Source organism: Diadema antillarum, unplaced genomic scaffold (genome assembly GCF_040938485.1).
Source record: "Diadema antillarum isolate AM-2024a unplaced genomic scaffold, OU_Dant_1.0 seq00000345_RagTag, whole genome shotgun sequence".
Lineage (NCBI taxonomy): Eukaryota > Metazoa > Echinodermata > Echinoidea > Diadematoida > Diadematidae > Diadema > Diadema antillarum.
This window is the reverse complement of record NW_027271356.1, coordinates 378,682-405,326: the sequence shown is the minus strand read 5'-3', so window position 1 is coordinate 405,326 and position 26,645 is coordinate 378,682. Positions and strand designations below refer to the sequence as shown.

The 26,645-nt window shown below is 38.6% G+C and overlaps 1 protein-coding gene and 1 non-coding gene across 2 annotated transcripts; one reads left to right on the top strand and one right to left on the bottom strand.

Annotated features, from left to right (window-relative positions):
- Positions 1–1,962: 1,962 nt before the first annotated feature.
- Trnaq-uug (transfer RNA glutamine (anticodon UUG)) lies at positions 1,963–2,034 on the bottom strand. The gene has a single exon. It is a non-coding gene; the product is annotated as a tRNA-Gln (tRNA).
- Positions 2,035–2,570: 536 nt separating this feature from the next.
- Positions 2,571–26,645, top strand: LOC139730939 (cullin-1-like). The gene is made up of 21 exons (XM_071641822.1): positions 2,571–2,710; positions 6,051–6,121; positions 7,029–7,505; positions 8,193–8,358; positions 13,662–13,829; positions 15,708–15,758; positions 16,189–16,279; positions 16,919–17,082; positions 17,485–17,647; positions 18,350–18,480; positions 18,836–18,943; positions 19,776–19,931; positions 20,477–20,608; positions 20,995–21,189; positions 21,802–21,933; positions 22,775–22,867; positions 23,376–23,429; positions 24,622–24,689; positions 25,222–25,327; positions 25,826–25,939; positions 26,391–26,645. Exons 3-21 carry the CDS (start codon positions 7,357–7,359, stop codon positions 26,469–26,471), a joined length of 2,322 nt encoding a protein of 773 aa, XP_071497923.1. The 5' UTR covers positions 2,571–2,710; positions 6,051–6,121; positions 7,029–7,356; the 3' UTR covers positions 26,472–26,645.

The window sequence follows — 26,645 nt, the reverse complement described above, 5'->3', positions numbered from 1 at the left end:
GATAATAAGATAAAAAAAAGGAACAAAGTTCATGCTATTTTCACCAACGGTTTATTTCTGCACACAAAATTTTCGAGCGACTCGCTCTTTCTCACTCTTTCTTGCTCTTTCTGTATCAACACTTGAGAAAGAGGGAGTCGCTCGAAAATTTGTGTGCAGAAATAAACCGTTGGTGAAAACAGCATGAACTTTGTTCCAGTTTTGTTTTTTTTATCTTGTTTTGTTATCAGTTTCAATATTGACATTATTATTATTATTGTTATTATTATTATTATTATTATAATAATAATTATTATTATTATTATTATCATTACTACTATTATTATTATTATTATTATAATTATTGTTATTACTATTATTACTATTATTATTATGTTTGTCAATTAACAGGAAATACTGAGACAGCATGTAGTGAGGCTATAATAATGACAAAATCATGCAGATAATATGTCAAACACTTTTCGGTTTGTCTAATTCAAAATGGACATTTCATATCCTCTTCTAGCTTTTACATTATTCCTAATTTGGCACATCAAGTTGGCCTAGAATGCTGATAAATACATAGATAAATACATGTAGAGTATAACTCAAACAAAAAGAATGGCATAATTTTCATAAAAATTGAGATTTAAAAACAAGAAACTTTGTAATATGACAATATGAGAGGCTTTCATGAAACAGTGAAACACAATTGGCAAAATGATTGCATTTCATAGTAGAGGTGATGATACTATAATATATCTATTGTGTGTTGACCTACATGCAGATCTTGACTACCTACATTTCCCCCTTTTCCACAGTAGATAGGATTGTGAACTTATCCTTCACATCAACTTGTAGTTTTGCAACAATTTGCAAAGTTACTCTGCAAAGTGGATGGAGAGGGGTTTAATTGGTTTTAGCTGCTGAATGATTGGCCAGACATTAATTTGAATATGAATTGTGTACAAATTGAATCAAGAGCTATGAGCTTGACACCAAGTCCACAGTTAATTTGCTTGTTTCCCCAACATTAATTTGCTCCTGTGACAATTGCTCCCATGTAATATCTGCATGCTATTAAAGCCAAACATAAGTTCTGCCAACAAACATGACCCTTACCCTAATCCTCACATCAATCTAAACCAAAAACACCATCACAACACTAACTTTAATGTACCTTTAATTGTTTAAGTCCTTAGAGAAAATAATATCGGAGCAATTGTCGCAGGAGCAAATGTTGTGTCACCAATTTGCGTAAATAGGGTTGCCACTAATATCATTATCAACCAGGACCTGTGAAATTTCAAGATCTCATGAATTCAATTTCAGCCCCTAGTTTAGTTACAGTGCCAATTAATTCTTTTTCTTTCCGTTTTTTTTTTTTTTTTAATTTTCTAAGTGAACATTCTGTAATGCAGAATTATACCTGGGTTCAAGATGAATGATTACCAATCGGTTATAAATTGTGGCTCTAGAATTTCGGTACATGTGGGCTAAATATAATCTGCTGAACCATTGATTTAATCTTGTCTTTTTACATAAATTATGATCTTATAAAATTCATTTCATATTGTGGTTAACTCCCTCACCTTTTATTACAATAGTAATGTACATTAGGCCTATATTGTTTCTTTTTATGTGTCTTTTTTCCATCATGTGTTTTCCTCTTTCCTGTGTAGTCAGAAAAAAAAATCTACTTGCTATATAAATGTTGCTTACTTTTAATGTCGACCTTTTGTGTGAAGTACGTGAGATTATGTTTCAAGATGACGCTGAACTTGTCATATGATACTTTCCAATGAGTAATTCTGTCACATGCCAAGCATAAAGCATAACAAAATATGAATATCTCAGTATTCATTCAAATTTTTGGAAATTGTTTCTGCACAAAGTCCATGATTGTTGTTATCTTCACATATTATACACACAAGGTCTAAAGCAGAAGAATGTGACAAAAACTAAAATGTGGCAAAACAGAAGAGGTCCCACCGAGACTTGAACTCGGATCGCTGGATTCAAAGTCCAGAGTGCTAACCATTACACCATGGGACCACGGTTGGAGAACGAGTATGAAAAAAAATTGATGTACTCAAAATTACTGGACGAAATAATTAGATACTGAATTTTGTCTCCAGTTTTGAGCTTTCATTCGAAGAGTGAAATGGAGAGTGGAAGTTGAAATTCAATGGGTAGAACTATCTATTAGTGATTTTTGGAATAACGTGTTATCCATATTTCTTTGTACAGCTTTCAATCACACACAACCAGTTTTTTGTTGTTGTCTTTTTATCATTGCTACCTTCTGCTGTGCACTGCGCTATACTATCTTACTCAAATACCACTACCTAATGTACTGTTAGTTGCACAGGACAGGTACAAGTCTCGTGCATCTGCGATGCACCGTACCCCTGCCTGACCGTACCAGGAACATGCGATGACTTTCGCAGAGCGCGTGCGTGCGTGCGACCCACGGGTAGCTCGCCGATCGCACATAGCAATTGCGACAACGATGAAAATTACGTTCCACGGCACGACCCTAATGCATAGCGTATTGAGAATTGACCAAGACTAACTACAGTGTATCCTACTCGATCTACCGTCCATACACCATACCACTGCGTATGATTGGGCTACACATCATTTGCGCCTGTTCCTATCAACTAACTTGAGAAACACAATGAAAGACGTATATTTTGGCGATCATTCAACGGGTGGATTTCGAATGAAGGTACTGAGTGCAATAGTAAAGATGATGTTGTATATGTAAGTGTTAAGATTCTGTAATTGTCACTTCTACTAGACTGATTTCGAATGGCTCTGATCAACTGATGTCATAATGAAATCTGGGTTATCGTCCTTCACTGCCACTGGTAAAATACTCGGTCGGTCACTGCTAAGTCAAACGCAAGCCTGTCTGTGCATGACATGTCGATGTAAAGTTGTCTAAAACAATTTAGTTTACTTGTGGGTATTGTGATACTTGATGGGGGGGGGGGGGCCTCTTCCCAGCGTTAATTTACATCATACATGATGAAGCAGTTCGATTGAATTTGTAAATTGTAGTTGTACTACTACTATACTAGTAGGGTCTATAAACTTACTGGTCTTGGGTGACCCGCACCTCGCCATCATAGTTAATGTTTATGCATATTTGAATCACATTTTGTCACTGAAATTCTATGAAATCCCACTCACATACAGAAAAAATGCTGAAGATTCCAATGGAACTACAAGTTCATTGTTTGATGCCAGAAATTTGCGGCTATCGTCCTCAAACACGAACGATGCGGAATAGTTGTGTGCTATTAGTATTAAGGAAGGGGCCCGCAACTCGCCACCTGCGCTCCCATAGACAAAGCACATAAAATACGTGTGCGGGTGACCGTGATGCTCCCATGGGCCATAGACAAGCACGTAAAAGATGCGGCGGGTGACCATGATGATACAACACGAATTCCTAATAATATAAATTTCAAATTTTCGCAAAAAACTGCTCGTTTTTTACCACACTTTGTTTGTTTGTGGTAACCCTGCCAAGTTTCAAGTTTTTTAAGGGATACTGAACACAGTCCTGGGCATAATTTTATTTTGTTCAGTGCGCTTGTAACAATTTTAAGCCGGGTGGCGGTATTCGGGCCCCTGGCGAGGTGCGGGCAACTCTCTCATTACTAATCTCAACCATGGCTACACTGTCGAGCTGTCACTGTCACAAAACAAAATGATCAATTCAACGACAGCCAATAGTCTCCCAGTGTTTGAACTCTCTGTGAATATGCTATCTAGCTAGGCAATCTTTAATTTGTTCTATGGCATACTGAGTATAGATCCAGGCAATCATGTACTTTAGTTACGGCCCTATATTATTGGTAGTAATGGTGGTACCCCCGTTCCCAGTGTGGCAACAAGGTGATATCCCTTGCATGAACCACCACGCAGTGAGCAGCCAGCAAGCTTTGCTGACATGGAATCTGACGCCAATTACCATCAAATCACCACTTTTAAAAAAGATTATGAAAAACAGATAAAACTGATGTTTTATCGTATGATGATCTCGTCATGTGAAAACTGAAATTCTCACCTTTCTCTTCCATGCAGTTTGTGATGAAAACAACTCATGAATTTATGGGGAAAAGCATACATGTTTTTGCCTTTTGGTATTTTCCATCTGGTGACCCGACGAGAGTACTAGCGATGAGCCGCCAGCAGTGTGCAGTTTGCATGTGTTAACACACTTGCATCAGATCCGCACGCACAGCCTTGAGCCATTTTTTTAAATAAAGATTATCAAATATAACACTAAAAACAAGTAAAACTGATATTTCATCCTTTCTATCTCCTCATGTGAAAATCAAAATTCTCACCTTTCTCTTCCATGCAGTTTATGATGAAAACAACTCATAAATTTATGGGGAAAAAACTTATGCTTTTTGGTATTTTCCATCTGGCAACCCAACGAGAGTACTAGCTATGAGTCGCCAGCGTGCAGCACAGGATCGGAGTACACAAGCAGCGCGCACATGGAAATGATTGCTTTAAATAGCATTCGCAGATTATCAAAACTTAAGTGACGCAAACGCCGCGCACACTATGAAGCACTTCAAATTAATTATTGCAGCGATGGACAGGTTTTGCAGTGAGAGATGCAAACTTTGCCCCATGGACATTGCGTGATGGCTCATTATGGATTGTAATACCAAATTTAGGCTCAAGCAATCAATTTCATGTGAGTGAAATTTAAAGTTTGAGATAGAATATAGAAATTTTTAGTATTTTTTAATAGCTATTTCCAGGAGTGTTGCTATGAAATTGTATGGGTACTCGTCAGATGCCATGCAAAGCATGGTGATAGGTTTGACTTGTACGCTTGTTTTGAGGTGGAAGGTACAACATCAACATGGTCAATAATACTTAACAAGGTCAAACAGAAGCAGATCTTAATCTTGATTGTTAAGATTTGTGACATTTACCCAACATACTTCTCTTAACTCACAAACAAGCTGTCTGATAATTTTTGGTATGATGCTCTAGTATTTATGGTCCATTATATGCCAGCTACTGTGTATGGTTGTTTTAGTGAGCAACATTTTGCTTGATAGTGGAGATACATTGTATGTCATAATTGAACTGCATTACCTCTCCATAGATGTGGTAATGTATTTCTCTTTCAGAAGTTTACAGCTTACTGCAGTACTGACAAAATGAATCAGTTCACAAAACTTCCAAGAGGCAATTAATGCTATAGCTGCAGCATTTTTGTACATTTCTCTAATAATCTGCAAGAGAGCCTTATGATGTTTATCATCAGCACCCATTTTGTTCTTTTTTTTCCCCTTTTTTTTACAAGATGGCAGGATAACATGACTGTGGACTGCATATTTAAAATATTTGTAATCTCCTTACAAAAATATCATACCTTGATTTTATGTGAGTGTAAAACAATGGCTTGTACATGTTTGTTTATTTAGTGTACTTTGTGTCAATGATGCATTTTGTCAGACATCACACCACACATTTTTCAAATATTCACACTATTTGGACAAAATCTTCTCAACTTCAATGTACTTCTGGGCATAAAGTAGAGAATTCAGTGACTTACATTTTATGCCTGTCCTATAAATGTTCACATATACACAACATGATCCTGTGGCATCACAATTTTTATAGTGAGAAACTGAGCTTCTAGCCTTTTTGCAACATTCACTTGATTTCCAGAAAGGCATATAAAGATAGCCATTGAAATAGTAGAAAAAGAATTTTAGCAAAGTCTACTGTGTCAATAGGTTATTGTGAATTATTGTATAATACAGCAACCATCAGGACTTAACAGTGTAGAAGGCTCCATGTCATGCATTTTTGCTGAGTCATGAATCCAGTGACTGTACATTATGCATGGAATCTAATGAAAATCAAAGCACCCACATTTATAAGAGGGACAATTATCTCAATGCTGATATTGTGTCATTTTCATATATATGAATTGCACTGTCTTGATCTTATAAAACAGTACATATTATCTGTGTAGCTTTGATAAGAGACATTTACAGTTATTGTTGATTTCTTCTCTCTAGGTCTGCTAAGACAGAAGAGTTTGTGCCACAGTTCCTCAGCTGATGTTGCATTGTTGTACACCATGGGAACAGTAAGTGCTTCCTGTTAACAGTCCAATATGATGCATTTGTGTCAAATGTCTGTATGCTGTTCTTAGATTGCTGTATTTAACATAAAACATATCCACTGTCAGCCATGTAAACCTCTTTGTACAAACATACTGTAGTGGCAATCAAGATGGGTCAATGTATTCTAAATGTGTTGTGACAGACTGTATAGGGGCATGCTGTTACCGTGGTCACTATAGATCATGGTATGCGGAACACTCATCTAGTGCCACCATTGACATGTGCATACTGAATAGTAGTTGCAATTTGTGCAGATGCTTACATGGGAAAATGCAGTACTTAGATAAGATTATATTAAAACTTGTTATGTTACTTTGTGCTGTCCACTTTCATCATTGCTGCTAAGGAAAAAAAAAAAAAAAACGAGTTACAGGTACCTTTCAAATGCTGTACAGTACAAGTTTAGAAAGCTATCCAACAAATGATGTTGCAATGTACATGTAATTGTTTTTTTTTTTTTTCGTTACTTTTATTGAACTGAATATGGCAAGATTTATTGTGGATTCCACTTCTTGTCTTTTGGTATTTTGCCATAATTGGTGTTTATTTTACTGTGATCAATTTTGCATTCATTGGGTTCACAATTGTGATAGATTTCAAAGAAACTTTAACTTTAGTGCAGCTGGACCTTGGGCTATGCAACTCAATAACCAGTATCTTTTGTTTGAGGTTGTCTATTTATGTGTCTGGTTATGATGACGTAGAATGTTTTTGAACATTTTTATCCATGCATAGCAGCCAGTGTTGGCAAAAAATCATTCTTAGAGGGTACAGTGATTGTGAGTCTGATTATGGGTCTATCTTTTATTATGATTTAGATTGTGATGTTTCACTGCAGTGTGATATTCTTTTCTTTTCTTTGTGCCACAGCAACAATGACATCACTGACATGTTCACAGAATCAAATGCTGACATCAAGGGACGGCTGTACTCTACAGAAATGACAATCAGATATGTGGATTTCAGCTAGAATCTGTTGAGGTGTGGCCAGTGTTGATATCAAAAAGGTGGTAAAAGAAGGGTTTGCCAATACACGGCACAGAGCAGAGGGAAAGAATCATTTGGTGATCATCTGCGGTGCTGCTGACGGAGACGCCAGAAGAGTCCCCAGACTCCATTCGAGGAAGCCTGTGTGATCTACGTCACTTCTTGGCTTGTGCAACTCCTAGGGGACATTGACTCGCACATATATACCAAGATGGCGAGACCACAGAACAGCAAAAGCCAGAACCCACACGGGTTGAAACTGACTAGCTTAGATCAGATTTGGGACGACTTGCGAGCGGGCATCCAGCAGGTTTACTCAAGTCAAGCCATGGCCAGGAAGCGGTACATGGAGCTGTACTCGTATCCTTTCTTACATTCCGTGAAATTGATAGGAAAGGGTCCTGTCCTGACCTGTTTACCATTCAAAATTTATGTTTAAGCATTTACCGCCCTCCCTCATGTGTATTTGCATACCAGGTACATATTGTATTTATGTTGAAGATGTAGACTAGCAGAAATGAGAGTAAAGGATGTAGGCATGAATATTTTGTATTAGCTGAGCATAAGTACAAGTGTTAGCAAACAAAAGGAGACCAAAACATAGCCCTTCTTTTCTTTTTTTTAATCTGTCTAGATGCCATCCATCTATCTATCCATCTATCTTTTAGTCTCTGTCAGTCCATCTGTGATCAAACCATCCTTATGACGTGTGATTATTGATGATGGTGATGAATTGTAGTATGTTCTAGTATGTTTGTTATGATGGACAATATTTGTGGAATAAAGGTACAACATTGATAAGCCATAGGTATAGATACAGCGCAATATTATTCATTGAAACTGATTATGTAGTGTGGGGTTGAATTTGTAAATAAACCTGGCATAGAAATGACAGATTGACCAAAAATATAAAATAATTCCCCTCTGTAACGCCAGCAGAGCTCCTGCAGTGCAGCAACTGCAGATTCACGTTCTTTCTTTCTCTCGCAAATTGTGACAAAGTGGAGTTTCAGAGAAGGTTCCTTGACTGGGATGTCTCTGCTCCAGCTATGTATATAATTACTGCACAAACGTCAACCAGCTCCAGCAGGCACGCACATCATCAGCCAAGAGTAAGAAGGGCACAGTGCAAGGCGGTGCGCAGTTTGTGGGGCTAGAGCTGTACAAGAGACTGCGGGACTTTCTTCGAGATTACCTTGTCAGTCTGAGACAGGTAAGTGCTGCGGAGAAGGTGCTCCTTTCTTTTCCAAAGCTTTCCTTCTTTTTTTTCCTCAAAAATATTTAGTACAAAAGCACACTAACAGCAATTTTGCCATAATTAAAACCCTGTTATATGGGACAATTTACAATTGAGAAATTTCACGTTTTGTGCAATGGGATACCAGTTGCAAAAAAAAACCAAAAAAAAAACACACACACACAAAAGGAATGTTTAGTCCCCTGCATTATGTCCATTTCCTTTAAAGTCCTTGCTCCTATAATTGCTAGCATATATGGAAAGCATATTGCGAAATATATGGAACGTATTTATTGACTGAGTGAAAGATCGATCCCATGAAAATATTCACATTTGTATTAACTGCTTTAACACCAAGAACTACAACTATTTGTAGTCAAGGAACAAGTTAGTCCAGTCACCCAAAGAGTACAAGTCCTGTATTTTTTTTTTCATGGTTTGAGGTAGGTAACAGTATGAGACCATTGAGTATACTATCTGAAACTGTGAAAAATCTGTGACTGTGAATTTGAAATTCTGATTTATATAGCATGCATTGTAATTCAAATTGCGTCTGAGCATACTGTTGTTCAACATCTCTTGATAACATTTTGCAAAAGCGAACCGCTATCCTCAAGGATAAACAGTTTCCATAAGGGGTTGAATCTCCTTGGACATGAGAGACAATGTGTGTAATACTGTCAAACCTGTCTATAGCGGCCACCCAAGGGAGACAAAAAAAGTGGCCGTTGTAGACAGGTTGCCGCTATAGACAGGGTCATTAACGTGGCTTTTCTGTTGGAGGGTATTGGGTTTAGTGGTCGCATATGGCAAGTGGCTGCTGTAGACGATGGTTGCAATAGACAGGTTTGACTGTATATTCTTTCAACTTATATCTGATCTTGCTCTCTGTTTTGTTTTGTTCTTTTTTTTTCTGCCACACTCCATTTATTTCTGTTGGTTTGTGTGTGGGTGCACAGTAAGAAGTGCCATTTTTGTGTCTTGCATGGCAGATAGCTCACAAAGATCACAGTATTGTATGCTGGATAGTGCAGAGCAAATCTGAAAAATGTGTGTTGCAGCTGGATGAGTAGAGTCTGCAGCCTGTTAAGTTATGGAAACAACCAGCTGTTTGTTGTGAGAAGTGTCACAAACTTGGGAAATACCACTTAATAATAATACATTTGTTGTTAAAGCATGAACATTGCTGCAGGTACTAATTCAGAGCACAATTTCCCACTGAACCGATGTGACTACATATGATCAAAAAAGTGAGAACCCCCCCCCCCCAAAAAAAAAAAAAAAAAAAAAAAAAAAACACACAGTCACGGTTTCATCAAAATTAGACCGACATGCTTTCAAAAACAGGGATACTTTTAGCTACATCATGCATGCAAAGATCAAATCAGATGATAATGTTGTGGCCTAAAAACTTGACAGTCAGCTGATTTGCTAATGTGGTTGCAACCAGTATCATTATCAAGTAAAGACATAAGAAGCTGTAAAATTCAATATCATAGCTGTGTAATTTCCTATGTTTTGTTTGTCTTATTGTACCTCATTTATCAATATGGAGTGACTTTTAATGGTAGAGATACAAATAAACTGATGTCTTGAGTTACTGGGAATGTGTAAGGTTACCCATTGCCTGATCATATGAAACAAAATTTATGAATGTTGACAAGGGATGATAGCGCACTTTGTGACCATAAAACCATAATAAATCTGAAGACGAATGAATTAGGAGTAAGCATTTCTGTGTTGCTGCCATTTAATTTACAGCTATTATACACATAATTCATAATGCAAGCATGCATAACTAGCAAATATTCGTTATGTTATGGTTTGGAGCAGAATCACCCAATATTGATCAGTCACCAAGAATGTTGCTCCTCCTGCTGTGTCAGGCCTGCCAATCTTGAAATTTAAAAGTTGGAATGAATGGAAAAAACATTTTGCAAAATACCGATTCTGTTTTTATATTCACCCATGTCCTGTGCATCACAACATTTGGAGCTGATGTAAGCTTCTTTCATAGATATGGTAGAATATTACATTTTTATCAAATGGGAATATGTGTACCTGCGTGTACACTGTAGTTGGCAGGCATAATTTGTAGAAAATGCCAAAGACTGATGATTAGTTCTGTTGGCCATGACAAGTACATCCGAAACAGAAGCGTGACATGAATTTACAGAAGTTACAATATCCTGATGTACTCGTCAGCACAAAATACCACTATGTGCCCTCATAATATCATGTTCATTAACTATAATCCAGCTGCACATGGTGAATGGCACATTGCGAAATTGGCATTAGAGGGCAAAACTAATTGTGGCAGGACCTTATGCTTGGCTTCAAAGATACTTTCTGTAGATATTTCAGTTTACTTCTCTGTAGTGTTATCATTAATCATGATCAAGATGATAATGAGGTTTATTATTATCATCATAAATGACTGTTTTAGTCATTTTCATCATTGAAATCATGTTAATTGTTACAATTTAAATTCTTATCTTTAATAATCGTTATTACTTTTTAATCTCTAAACAGTGTTATGCTACTGACTGTGCAATTATATACTAGCACTCTAAAATGAAGTCATTGCCAAAAGATGTCCCATCTGCTACCAATTATCACCCTATAAATCCTGGTTTAAAAATCCCCCCAAAACTAACACCCATTGTGCTCTTAAATCATCAAACCAAATAAGACAGCATTGCCTTTTAAGGTATACTGTTTGAGCTATTCACTCACGTATTGTACTCTGAATACATTGTGATGTAAAGCAAGAAAATGGACAATATCATTCATCCAGAGGCTGTAGAGGAAACACCAGTTTTGTCCACCAAGGCCACTGATGTGACGATGTTGCCTGGTGATTCATGCATCTGCATACCATATATGTAAAATGTGGATTGCCCAGAAACCAAGCAGCAAAGAATACTGTCTCCTGGCCTGTCAAGGGTCAAAGGTCAGACAACTAAGTCATAATCAGTCGATTTGAGTCCAGTGTTGGCTTATGGTAGTCAAACAAACAACCTCCTGTCATTTATACTGACTGATATCCATATATCATTGTCTCCAATATAAGCTTCATTAACACCTACATGTGTGATTCATATGGATTGTACTGTATTATGATTTCAGAACAAGGAATGTGGTATATGCCATGAATTTATTAGTGTTCACTGTGCAGTGGTTCATTCAGGTTTTGTTTTTTGTTTTTTTCCTCTAAACCATGGCTTTCCAATCCAGGGAGAAGTCATGGAATCATGTCTCATATTAGAAGATAGGGCCTAAACCTTGCTTTCAGAGATGATGTGAGGGTAAATAGTACCAGTAGTAGTTTTGTAGTGCATGCAAGTATCATGTGAAAGATTCCTGAAGTATATTCCCAACTCATTGATGCTACAATGTACATCAAATACAAAGAAAGAGGATTGTTACTTGCACGTACAGTAGACCCAGGTATGCATTTATTTTTCCTTCCTCATACCACATTGCACCCATGATTACAAAAATGTACCACTTACTGGAAATATCCACAGTGTATTTCTGCTCATCAGATGGCTAGAGACTTCAGAGGTGTTTACTGTATTGGAAAAGTTGCCTCCATTTTATTCTGTGAAAGCAGTGTTACAGGTTATCCAATACCCTATTTATACAGGGCATAGAGTGCGTTCCTGATGCACTGTAAACTCTTTACGAACACACAATCGGCCCTGAAGTTATGCCCCTCTTGAGGCTAGGTCACCATTATGCCCCCTCAGCCATTCTGTGTGTGGTCTCGGTGCGCAGGGATTCTCCCTTATGAACAGACTCAGGGGGGCACAAGTTCAGGCACTTCAGAAGAGCTTCTGTGCCCAGCTTTGCATATAAATGGAGTACAAGTCGTGATTAAATGGTAGCGACTGTATTTTGCATGAAATACCAGTCAGAGGTAGAATATGAACGGGGCGGAATAAAAACGAGGAAGTACTCATGTGTATGCATGTATAGCACATTTATTCAGTACACAGTCTACAGATATTTTCGTACGCAGCACCAACTATTTTGAATGAGAGAGAGAAAGAAAGAGAAAAGAAATGTAATAGAGAAATAGCAAATTTGCAACAACAAAAAAGATATAAAGGGCATGAGGAGAAAAGCAAGAAAGTGAATTCTGTATGCGATGCAATCCTGTATGTCTCTTTGATAAACAGTACACCTCTAGTAGTAGAGGAATTCTATCAAAAGAAGTGTCAAGAGATCTCATATGGCAGCATTATGCATGATTGATGTTTCCAAATGATATATTGTACATATATTTGGGAGAAATCACAGAATATTGTCTAATGTGTCATGTATGACACGATGGCACATATACATTTGTAACATGTGCAATCATGTAATATGTAGGCCATTGTGATTCCTCCTCTCATTTTGAGGTGACCTAGTTTGGTCTCCTGGTGGCTGTAGACACTATGTGCCAGTAACAAACATGTTTATCTTCTCATTATAATGAATGTTTCACATATACAATGTAGTCGTCAACCACTGAGGGGTTCTAATGGCAAGTTGCCATTGGCATATGAATTGTTATATAATAGTGATGATAATGATAAAGATATTCATATTGCACAGCTACTATATAATGCTGTAATGATATACTCTACTGTGCATTACAATATAATAGTCATGACATACATTATTCAAACTCAAACTGTTCAGTGAAGTTAGATGGTGGATAGATAAAGGAAAGTCCACTGATGTGTGAATTCAGTTGTTGTTTGATATAGATGGATTATCTGTTCAAATGCTTTGCAGTATCTTGACTGGCTTTGCAGTACTCAAGGAATTTTCTTTCCTGATTGAGATGTAACTGACTGTGAGATTGAGGGCTGTTCTCTATAGCATCATCCCAAAAGAGAGTATCGGATGATGTTGTTAGTTTTTCTGAGCAGTTAATGAGATATGTGTGGCATAAAAACCTCAATGTTGATGATGTGAAAGTTCTGTACATATCACACCCTTGGTGTGATATGTACATGTACTACTCCCTTCGTATGCAATTTCATCAGTATTTGATAGATGTACATTGTATATTCTTTTTATTTTACATGTTATAGAACTCCATTTTCAGCTTACTTGATGCTGAAAGTTTTGTTTCAGTGTGTGTCTTCCTTTGACTTGTAATGTCATAGCATGTGGTCTGAGTTACTGTCATATCACAGAGTTCTGCCCGCTCAGATCATGTCTTCTTTTTAAATGTGAAGTGGGCTGGTGTTTAACCGAAACTTCCTTATGTGTTTGCACAGGATGGTTCGGACTTGATGGATGAAAGTGTTCTCACGTACTACACCAAGCGATGGGAGGACTACCAGTTCTCCAGCAAGGTTCTTGACGGCATGTGCTCCTACCTCAACCGGCACTGGGTGCGGAGGGAGTGTGATGAGGGCCGAAAAGGCATCTATGAAATCTACTCGGTGAGTCCTCCCCCTCCCCCCTTCCTATGGTGTTGTAGCCTGTCATTTCTTTGAAACCAATGTGTGAATTACAAGAGACTTGCACATTGAAAATTCTCCTGGTAAAACCTTTATGCCTCTGAAAAAGGCATGCTTTCAGGTTGTCCCACCCAACCCACATCTCCTTATCAAGATTTCAGAAAAAAAAAAAAAAATCAATTTTTTCGTTTTTTTTACCTGGCTCTGGTATGCAACATGAGGTTGTAGTAGCGGTAGTAGTCTCTGGTATTGTCATTCCCTTGGGTCAACAGAGAACTGTTGAGCTCCATTAGAGGTAGATTTGATTTGGGTAAAGGCAATCAAGTTCAGAGGACAAAGGTTTAATACTGAACTTTGACTAACAATGACATTTTTCTGCTGTAAACTTTATGTATCAGTGTCAAGTGGTAATATGATTTGGTAGGAAGGGTAGAAATGAATTGACAATTATTTCCACGGACAGGGATGAGAAGTCAAAGATCAAGGTCACCAAAATTTAGCTAAGATGTAATTTTCTGGCCATAAGTTCCATTAGGTGTAAGTGCAATTGTTATATCATTTGGTGTAATATACAGTGCACTCCCGTTTAATACAACAAGCATGGTTATAACGAAATTCCGGTTACAACGAAGTAAAAATTAAGGCCACAACATTAACCACTCTATGTATTTCTATTGTTTATTTGTTCTGTTTATAACAAAATTTCGATATAACGAACGAAAAACTGCCGGTCCCGAGGACTTCGTTAAATTGTATATACCGGGTGTCCCAAAAAAAGCAGAACGGTGGATTTTCAGTACCTTGCTTTCTAAAAGTGATATATTTTTTGACATTATTAGAAAGAGCATCTTCCGCAGAAGACCATGATACCAAAATCATTAAATTTGGTTCAGTATTTTTTATTCTACGCCAATTTCTGTAAATGCAGTCATTTTCAATTTTTTGCGACTTATGAGATAATAATTTGGGTGTGACACGCGTTCCATACGGTGAATTGTGTAAGCTCGTTGATCCATGTCAACAAAAGATAACGCTTTCATATTGGGAGCGCACACACACACACACACACACACACACACACACTGTTTTTTGCCTGGCCCGTGCCCAATGTGAAAGTTGTATCTTTTGTTGACATGGATCACCGAGCTTACACAATATTCACCGTATGGATCGCGTGTCGCACTCAAATTATTATCTCATAAGTCGCAAAAATCCGGCGAAATTTGACAACGACTGTATTTTCAGAAATTGGCGTAGAATAAAAAGTACTGAACCAAATTTAATGATTTTGGTATCATAGTCTTTTGCGGAAAATGCTCTTTCTAATGATGTCAAAAAATATGCAACTTTTAGACCGCAAGGTACTGAAAATCCACCATTCCGCTTTTTTTGGGACACCCGGTATAGATTGGAAAATGTTTCCTTTCTGCAGAGAAGGTTAAAGGTCACTCTTTGGTTGGTGATCACGATCAATGAGCTTCATCAAAATGTAAATGATGGTTCTTGCTTTAATGATAGATACATGTATAGTGATTGTGTGAGAAGCAGAGGCGTTCTAGTTGAATGTGTACTCTTCTGTTCTTTTTATAAGATCAGCAGGGTGTGGATTAAACTTATATTTTCTTGGAAAGGTCATTTTGTGTGATGATGATGATCTATCATACTTGATCAGTATTTTTAAAGTTGTGGCTTCATTCCAATGCCTCAAGGGGACTGAAGGTCTCTTGAATGAAAGTCATGCTCCTGGCAGCCTGCTGCTACTCATGTCATGTGTGGAGCATCATATTTTCCTACATGTACAATCATTGTACTACAAAATCAGTTGTTCTCATGGAATCTTGTGTGTGTATACTTGCACAGCTTGCCCTGGTCACATGGAGGGAACACTTATTCAAGCCACTCAACAAGCAGGTAAGACTTTTTGATTGTACAGATGGATTAGAACAATATTCAGGTGTATTTCATAACTTAAAAAGATATTTAGCTGGGGCCCACTCTTTTAAGCTTATTATACAGTGTATGAAAATCCTTTCTCAGAGGATGTATTTTACTTTTCCTTTTCAGAGGTCTCTTGAGTAAAGCATTACAGTAGTATAAAATGTTTTCTCACTTTGTTTGATGTATCAGCTAGAACTGAACTAAGATTCATGCTTTGGTTTGACTGTGCAACATCTTGATACTGTAATCATTGCATGGGGAAAAGAAAAGAATGTTTCAGGAAATAGACATTCATATTTCAACATATTTGTTAAATGAAGGGTTGACAGAGACCAATTTAATTTTTATGCTTGCCAAATAATCCACTCTGTCACTTGTCTGCCTGTATCACATTGACAAACAGGTCACCAATGCAGTCCTGAAGCTGATAGAACGGGAGAGGCACGGGGAACCCATCAACACACGACTCGTCAGTGGCGTCATACAATGCTACGGTAAGAGGCTCGATGATGTAGACTTGGACCGCAAACAGCTTCTCAGAATCTAAACTTTTCATAAGTATTCAATCAGTGGAAACTTGCTTTTACTCATTCTAATTCTTGTAGAAGGATGTAAAGAGATGGTATAGAAGGTGGCAGGTGCTGAGGATATTAGGCCAGATTTCCCCTTTTGGAGGAAACAACTTGTCTTGATTATTAAAATCTTGATTCAGCTGCTGTGTGTAAGATGCATTAACTGAAATATTAAGCATTTTTTTAAACAATTAACAATTGTTGGGATTGTGAAGGTGATGTTACTGTTATTAGTGGTCCTGAACTTACGTTTAGACAGAAAAGTAGAGCAAAATTCCAGGTACCTTTGGTGTACATTGTGTTGCTTTGAATGTCTGTGTGCCAGTGTGGCACTGCAATGATTTTCATCATGTACACTCTTTCTACATAGACATAGAGTGATGTGTCATTTTTGTAAAAGATCAAAATCATGACAATCATCTGTGGACCCACACCGTATTACAAAACTACATCACATTTTTGAAATTGCGATTATTTACAGGGTGTATAGCTATGATATGTATTATAGCCTGCAATAGATGCACATCTTACTCGATCCATCCTTGTCTTATTTTTCCTTAGTTGAACTGGGTCTGAATGAGGATGAACCAACTGCCAAAGGTCCAACGCTAAGTGTTTACAAGGAGTCGTTTGAGAGCCAGTTTCTGGCAGAGACGGAGGGCTTCTACACGTCTGAGAGTACAGAGTTTTTACGACAGAACCCAGTCACAGAGTACATGAAGAAGGTAGGTTATCATAACCAGGCAACGGGAGACAATGATAGCAATATCTCAGTTGACAAATATCTGCCAATTTTATTGATAGGAGTTTGTGCTTGACATGCAATAGCTCATGCAAAACAAGTTGTCTTTTACATCGAGTTCAATGGAAGAAAGTATGCCTCTCAGTGCACTGATGATACTTCTGCTACAAAAAGAAGCATTGCTTTCCTACACTTTAACAAATGTGTCTTTTTTATTTGTTCAGTCATGGGATCTTGATGTGGAAATTCAGCATCATTTTGGGTATGTAGCCCTAACCCTTGTTCTCGCTTTGTAAAAAGTCAGTAAAACATATTGCGATGCTCACTTAGCTATTGTCCGTGGGGACCAAGTTTTGAAGATGTCCTTTTGCCATCGCCTTTACAGGCTGAGATGAGGCTACTGGAGGAGAAGCGGCGAGTCCAGGTCTATCTCCACAAGAGCACCGACGATGAGCTGGCTAAGCGCTGCGAGCGGGTCCTCATCAAGAAGCACCTGGACATCTTCTACTCGGAATTTCAGAATCTCCTTGATGCCGACAAGAATGATGGTATGGACCGATCTTCAAGCAGAGCAAGCGGTGTTTTAGTGTCTTTCTTTATTTCCTGTGGCTCTAGTAGTGCCATTGTACTGGCACTATGAATGTGTTTTTCATCATGTATTTACAATCTATCTGTATTCCTTTTTTAACTATCCATCAAGCTACTTCTCTTTTTTGTTCTATGAAAACTCAGAATCCATCATCCCATGATACTCAGTTCCATGATACTCAGTTTGGAATATAACAGGCACGTTAACTGATTAGATGTTGGGAATTTTTTTTTGTCTGTTCTGTTCAGCATAAAAAAATTCAAGTTTCAATTCCCAAACTTTGCTCTTGGCGCAGTAGCTCAAATAGTGCCAGATGGATCTTGAAAATGTGAAGGAGAACATATAATGATAGACCCAAGAAGTGCTGAAAGAAGTGCTGAAAAGTCTCTTTGTGGTCAAGAGTCATATGTTGTGGTTGTGTTCTTTAAATTTCCTGATCACTTTTCTTTGTAATTAGGAAGTACATTCATATCTTTGAAACCCTGAGCAACAAGATTTCCCTTGTCTTGCTGTGATGTAAGTTGACGAGAGTTCAGCGATACGCCTGTGTAGCAGTGCTCTTGAAGTTCAGCAATACGCCTGCGTAGCAGTGCTGTTGAGTGCATGACACTGGCACGCCCTTTGCTCACATACCGCTGCTGATGTGTGCTTCCTTCCACAGACCTGGCCAGGATGTACAAACTTGTGTCCCGGATACCTGATGGCCTGGGCCAGCTGATGACCCTCCTGGAGACCCACATCTGTAGCCAAGGCCACGCTGCCATCGAGAAGTGTGGAGAAGCCGCTGTCAATGTGAGATGATCAGTCATTCCTAGAAGAGAAATATTGTACAGTAGAATCCATGTCGTCAGAGTTTGAAGCTACTGTTTGATCTAATAATTACTCAGTTCCAGAAATTGATCAACTTTGTTGATTGAGGTGTATAAGTGATGTTCGAATGCATGAAAATGTAATCCAGTATGCAAAAATTGTGAGAATTATACTTTCACTGTCGAAAAGATCTATGACAAAGTATCACCATGCTAATTAATTATTTTGTAAGGGTTTATTTTTAACACTTTTGTCTGTAGGAAATATCGAGTGTTGTAAATCTGGTCACTCACTGAATTTTAACTGTGATTTTAAATGTGTGTATTTGCCTTTGCAGGACCCCAAGTTGTATGTGCAGACCATCTTACATGTTCACAAGAAGTACAATGCCTTGGTTCTCTTGGCTTTCAACAATGACTCAGGCTTTGTTGCATCATTAGACAAGGCAAGTGTCCCTGTTTGTGTTGTTTGGTGGTTTGACTTACCTAGGGCAGTTCACATTTTAGACGTGGTTCCCACATTTGTTACAGAGATGACATAGCTAGACCTCTTGACAGGCTTTAAACCTGACTGGGCAAGTCCAACCTGCTTGAACAAATTCACTGATCTCAGAAATGTTCATGCACAGCCATTCTATGTTAAGGTCTGACTGTGGATGTGGACAGCCGTGACTTGGTGTAAACTCCTAGATATTGACCAGTTTGTGGCACCTAATGAGGTCCCACTGTGTATAATGTAGAAACTGCTTATGCTTTGAGAACCTGTGATTTGAGTGAATACATTTTTTTTTTTTTTTGGGGGGGGGGGAGGAGGTGTCATCTGTACAGTTATTGTTAGCAGCGATGTCTCTATATGATACTGTTTACCCTCCATAAGTCTCTGAAAGATATGTTCGCATTATTGTACTAGGACAAAGAAGCTGTCATTGATTGCGTTGATTATCTCAGTAATGGGATCTTTTCTGTGCATCACATATAGCAAATTGCAACAAATTATGGCAATATTCTTGTGTTTCATATGAGATAATTGAATCGGGCACGTAGCATCTCATGACACAGTAACCCCCCCCCCCCATTTTTATTTTTTTTCAAAGAAGCTAAACTTCCCCTTGGATAACCTTTTCAGTTAGAACAAGAAAGGCTCGTTGCTGATCTGTGGTTTATTCACTTCTGAATTTGCATCAATATGCCTCGTGGTCCATCCCCAACCTAACTTAGTTCTCTGGTTTGACAATCACAATGGCAGAATAATGAGTGCTCGTTGTCCTTTCTTCACAGGCCTGTGGGCGATTCATCAATAGCAATGCCGTGACCAAGACTGCCAACTCTTCCAGCAAGTCGCCGGAGCTGCTAGCCAAGTACTGCGACTCCCTGCTGAAGAAGAGCTCCAAGAACCCCGAGGAAGCAGAGCTGGAGGACACGCTCAACCAAGTGGTAAATGGGTCCTCGCCGTCCACGCATCAGTACATCCCCGAGGCAGATATACATACGGATCCCCTCATGTCGTTTTCCCCCAATCCACAATCCAATCTTGTGCCCGACATTCACCATTCTGTGTTTGATTTCAACCGTGCATGCAGCTATACGTTTGTTTCCAGAAATTTAGTATCAATTCAACATGACAGATAATCACATGCCAATCTGTTGACTGTGTATTCATACTCACAAGCTGCAGATGATCCCTTCATTTTGTGGGCTCTGCCTCACACTGAATAAAAAGTTTGATTGCAAAATGAGATAACTCCGTTTGTGTTGATTTGAAATATTTGCTGTTAAAGCTGCAAAAAAAGAAAATAATTGTAAAATATAGAATATTTTAATCATAACTTAAAGAGTATTCCATGTTATGTAACAAGTAAGGTATCACTGGAAAGGTTTTATTTTGTCCTATCTGATGATGGACCTACTTCAGAATTTATGAAAATAGCATTTAACCCGTTTTTAGCTCAAACTCTTCACATGTATTGCCCTCATTTCAGATGGTTGTGTTCAAGTACATCGATGACAAGGACGTTTTTCAAAAGTTCTACTCCAAGATGCTGGCCAAGAGGTTGGTGCACCACAACTCTGCCAGTGACGACGCCGAAGCCAGCATGATATCAAAGCTGAAGGTGAGAGAGTTCATCTCTCATTCTAAACACTTCATTGTGGTATTTATTTCACTGTTTATAACAGATGCTTCCGTAGATGCTAAACAGAACTAAATAACACATCTTGTACCCAGGAGATTATCATATTTACAGTTTACTGCATTGTTAAATGGGAGCATTTTGTTATGGAAGTCCTCATATTAACTCTAGAGACAGTGTTTTGCCAATGGTGAAACTTCCATTTGTTTGTGGCATTTAGTCAGTTAGTGGTAGAAATGTTCTGAACATTTTTCTTTGTGCTGTTTGAGCGTCATCAATGTGTATATCAGTTTTTGCTCTGCAATCTTATTGTCAAAACTCCAATCTGTAACTTCTCTTTTCTTCTTCCCCCACCCCCAATATTGCAGCAAGCGTGTGGGTTCGAGTACACATCTAAACTGCAGCGGATGTTCCAGGACATTGGGCTGAGCAAGGACCTGAATGAGCAGTTCAAGAACCACCTGGCCAGCAGCGAGTCGCTCGACATTGACTTCAGCATCCAGGTCCTGTGCTCGGGCTCTTGGCCGTTCCAGCAGGGATGCACCTTCAACCTCCCCAGCGAGGTATGCTGCTTTCCTTGAGAACAACAACGATGATATGTCCACAACTTGTGTCATTGTATCACCATTGTAATACATTCATAATATGGTGCTATAGTAGGCGACAAGTGGTATTTTGAGTTGGCATAGCAAGCAGGTACAATTAGCTGTCTACACAAAGACATTGAAATGGTTCCATACCATTCATAAAGTAATATTTTACTGTGGATAATCGTGATGTCTGTAAGCAGGTTTTCCACCCTGGTGTTGCAAGTGACAAATATTTGATTCTAAATACTTTAACTTCGGCTGAATTTTCTTCTTTTTGCAGAGAGCTACAGAAGTTATGAATCATTAATACTTAAGTAGCAAATTGAAAACTTCCAAAACTTTTCACAATCTTGTCTTCAATTTGGCAAATATATCTGCATGAGAGAAAAATGATATTAAAGATTGATTTGACCAGCATGTTAAGGAAACTTATCAAACATGAACAAACATGAATGCATAAATCAGGTCGCATTTTTAGCTATTGAAGACAGTGAACTATATTTCAAAAGAAAAGAAAATGTGTATGCTAGTTGCAGTCTCCAAAATGCACACCACTCATAATGTCATTTGGGGTTTTGATTGCAGTTGGAGCGCAGCTTCCAGCGCTTCACCACCTTCTACGGCAGCCAGCACAGTGGCCGTAAGCTGATGTGGATCTTTCAGATGTCCAAGGGGGAGCTAGTCACAAGCTGCTTCAAGAATAGATACACATTACAGGTGAGAGAGAACTTAGGAGCGGCATACTATGACAAGTTTGTTGTCCTCCTCAACATTCTAACCCTGTCCTCTAACTTCTCTTTTACTGTAAAACCAGAAACATTCGTGGCATACAATTTTTTGTCAGTTGGAGCCGATGGCCGTTTTCACGGCATGAAACTTTTGGGAAATGCTGTCTGCGAGAGAATTACAGGTGTACTACATGTATTACTAGTTATGCAGGGTTTGTTATTCTTATGCATGCATTTTACTTCCACAAATCTTGGCTCCTCGAGAAGTTCACAAAAGTTTCATGGACATAGAAATTTATGGTATACAGTAACTAGAATATTGCTAGTGATAATCTTACAAGTGATAATGTGAATACATAAAATGCCAAGTTGTATGGGTCTAGAACCAGATCTTTCAAAGTAAGAACAACCAAAAACCTGTTCCTGATATAACAAGCATGTTTTGCATTCATATGAAACAAAACAAGGACATGAATAGACCTGGTTCTTTCCAGATTTCAATGCAACAGCTATAGATGGGTGAGTGGGGGTGCATGAAGGAAGAATTTGCCTGTGCTATTCATAAATTGCCGGGAGCAAAAAATTGTAGCATTTTTTATCTCAATCCATTGAGTAGTACTCATGCTTTGTGAATGTGGCTGATGATTACTTAAAGCATGGGAAATTTGACATGTAAAATAAAAGATGTGGGTTTGTATAGATACATGCTCTGGTGTTTGTTCTCTAATATGACAAAATCTTTATTTTTTTTTTCCCATTTACATTGTACTATGAAATGTTTGTGTATGTTTATTTTATGATTTTTGTTTGGATATACATTTTGTCTCCAGGCATCAACATTTCAAATGGCGGTGCTTCTGCAGTTCAATGTGTCGGACTCGTACACGATACAGCAACTTCAAGAGAACACCCAAATCAAGATGGTAAGTTCCGCCACTCTAACCGTTCAATTTTAAACCTTCCTCACAGTATCTTTTCCTTTCTCTTGAGCTTAAAAGGTCTGCATGCAGACACTACTGCAAAACGCAATGGGAAAGATGATGATAATGAAAGATATTTGTGTGAAAGATATAAGAGCAAAAATGATGTGTAATCTTGCACATAAGGCTGTTGAGTATGTATCTTAAAATTTTTATGGAGTTTTGTAGTTTGTTGTGTTAATATTGATGTTACTGGTACTGTATCTTTTCAGAGTAGAACAGAACTTGCTGGTTATATCCAGTGTATCTGCCATTTTGAAAGGTTTGCAGCATGTGCACAGGCTTTGAATTTTTTGTACGTGGTGTATCTATTACGAGAAGGTTTGAGTATCATCCTCTGTTAATGACATAATATCATACGATCAGAACGAGATACTTTTCATGAGAGAAGACAGTGAAGATGTATTGTTTCCATAAATTTGTCAATGATTTTGTTGTCTCTTTTTAACAGGACATCCTGACACAAGTCATTCAAATTCTTCTGAAGTGCAGGCTGTTAGTTGGGGTAAGTTGATTAGGATAAGAGAACACTGGTACTAATGGGTACAATGTATTTTGAACATGCTTTTGTTATGTTGGGCATATTGTTACCTTCGCCAGGAGGGGAGGTTATGTTTTCGTTACCGTTGGTTTGTTTGTTAGTTAGTTAGTTGGTTCGTTTGTCCGTGTGCAACATAACTCAAAAAGTAGTGAACAGATTGGGCTGAAACTTGCAGGAAAAGTTTAGAATGACACAAGTAAGAAACGATTAACTTTTGGTAGTGATCCAATAATTTTTGGGGAATTTATGAAGGATTTTTGATATTTTGGCAGGTAGGTTTAATGAACTTGGGAGTTCAGGCTGCGCGTATTTGAGGTTTGCATGTGTGCACCAAGGTGCGTGCTCTAGTTTCTGCTAGGCCGAGGCGCGCTGTGCAGCTGAGGGTTTATGACGTAACAAAGACTTCTATATTGGGAAATCGGGCAATTTTTCAGCATGTATAGACCTATAGGTGGAAATCACTAATCTCTATGGAAGAGCCCAAAGAGCTTTTCCCCATTGATAGAGAGGAGAAAAAATCCCTTTGGAAAAGCAAGATCATCGGTGGAAAGTATACTTGCTTGGCGGAGGTCTGCGCTTTCAGAGTGCTCTTCTAGTTTATATTTTGTTTGTCTGCTTGCATATATTTTGTGAATGAGTGTTGGATTATAAAGGTATGCTTTCTCCTCATTTCAAACTTTCACTGCAAGTACTCCTGTGAGATGTGTTGATGCTTTTGTCCTACCCACAAGTTAACCTGTTGAGGACGGACTGATTTTGCTACAACACGCATTTCCCATAGACACATGCCCGAGTGTACCCGGGACTTGTCCTCAACGGGTTAAGCAAGAAAACAGTTAGTTTATTAAAGGCTTCTGGGTTAATGAATGCTTGCAACTGTGGAGGGTATTGTCCTTAGAATAACATTTGTGGTACAGGGAACCTCATAACAAGCTGCCTGGGACCACTGAATTTTCTTGATGTATCAGATATCATGATATATTGGGTATCTTGTTATATTGGGATAAAAGCCAGAGGATATAAAAGGGACGAGACCTAAAAAACTAACCTTCTTATAACAGGTAATTTTTCTGAAGTAGACCTCATTATAACGAGGTTCCATTGTATTACCAGCTGTAGTCCTAATGTGTCATTTCTGATTGCCCTCTTTTGCCAGGAGGGAGATGATGCCGATGATGAGCTCAAACCCACGACAGAAGTCAAACTGTTCCTCGGATACAAGAAGTAAGTCTGACATGGTAGCGATGTCTCCCCAGCTCCCACAGACCTCACTCAAATGCAGTCATGAGTAATTTCACGCCAAAAATAATCTAAATGACCATTCTCCCCCACCCCTCTTTTTGACTGCATTGTGGAGTATCAACATTTTCTTTTGCTAATGAATGTATTGTGCCAACAGTTGCCATCCCTTGACAGTCATGATGTGAATGTTTGTACCTTGAATGTTTGAAGAGCAAATATAAAGGAAGTAGGCAGCCAGATCTCAGAGTTTCTTAGCAGAGCACCATTAGATATTCAGTATTTCAGAAGAATTTGACCATGTCTTGGTTCGTGCATTAATGCTCTAAACAGAGCCAAATTTAATTGACCCATTTAGAAATCATTGCTAGCAAAGTTCTTCTCCCACCAAAACAGTTGTTTAGTCATACTATGTGGACAAAGGTCAGGTCGGTCTGTGAGTCGGGAATGGTAATTCTTTGAGGTCCCATTTGAGTGATGTCTCTGCCTTCCTGTGTATCTCTCCCTGCCTCTGTAGCAAAAAGCTGCGGGTCAACATCAACGTCCCAATGAAGACAGAGCAGAAGCAGGAGCAGGAGACGACTCACAAACACATTGAGGAAGACAGGAAGCTCCTCATACAGGTGAGAACCCTTCCTTACCAAGCTCCCCATAATCTTCCTTAACCTCCACCAGTACCAGTGTCTCTTTGAGCTGTCTATTGGGTGAACTCATACTCTTTCGTAAACTGATATATAATCTTGGAGTGGCGTTTTGTGGTGTTTCCTACATAGAAATCATTATTGTAAATTACAACGAACACAGATTTGATGTCAGGATTTTTTCAATTGATATCGTGTGGATGTTAGCTGTTTTGAAGAAAACATGAAGAAAACAACCTCTTACCCTGTTCTAGGTATTTGATGCTTTGATTGTAGCTTAATGTAGATGATGTAGTGAGAGGCAGTTTTAAAGTTTGTTGATGGAATTGTTGAAAGAGAGAATTTTTTATAATGTATATTACCAACTGGGGGAACAGGTGAGCATGGTTTACCCTATGTGTTTGAAAAGGCAGTATTGAGCTTCATATATCCCTGCTTTATTGTTTAATAATTAAGTGTGCTTCTGTTTTTTGTTGGCAGGCTGCAATTGTCCGTATCATGAAGATGCGCAAGGCGTTGAGGCACCAGCAGCTTCTGAGCGAGGTGCTGACGCAGCTGTCCAGCCGCTTCAAGCCCAGGGTGCCGGTCATCAAGGTGAGTGCACCAGTGAAAGGTGAAAGTGAAATAAAAAAACCGGCTGACCTCTGAAATGTGACAGGCTGTGTCTGTGTGCTGTGTTGCTCATGAACAATGGGGGGGGGGGGGGCATTGAAATGGGAAAAAGGAAAGTCAGGGAAAAAACCAGACTAACACTCACTTATGGAGTGCACTTGAACAACTCAGTGATTTTAATATAACAAGCATTGTGTGGCTATTAATCGCAAAGCAAGAATTTATTCATTCTGCTATTTCTTTCAATTTTTTTTTTTTTTTAATGACAACATGCTCTGATTACATTTACACAATGTGGTTTCTGTGTTCCTTTGTTTGCTTGTTTGTTTGTTTTCTTAGAGGAGGGCAGGGGTTAATAGAAAATCAAATATCTTTTTTGGATGGATATGCATATGGTTGACCAACCTTGTCTTCTTCTATTCTTCTCTCTCAGAAATGCATTGACATCCTCATTGAGAAGGAGTACCTCGAGCGCGTTGACGGAGAGAAGGATATGTACAGCTACCTGGCGTAGTCGTGGTTTCCTCACAGCGGACTCCACCCCTGGACTAGAGTGAGAGATGGAGGGAGAAAGATAGAGATAGAGAGACTACGGCATGCCGCCTGTCGTAGACCGATGTGATTGGACTTCATCATATCAAAACGCTCTGCTCCTATGCAGTGGGGCGGTATAATAAGCTGCCTTGAA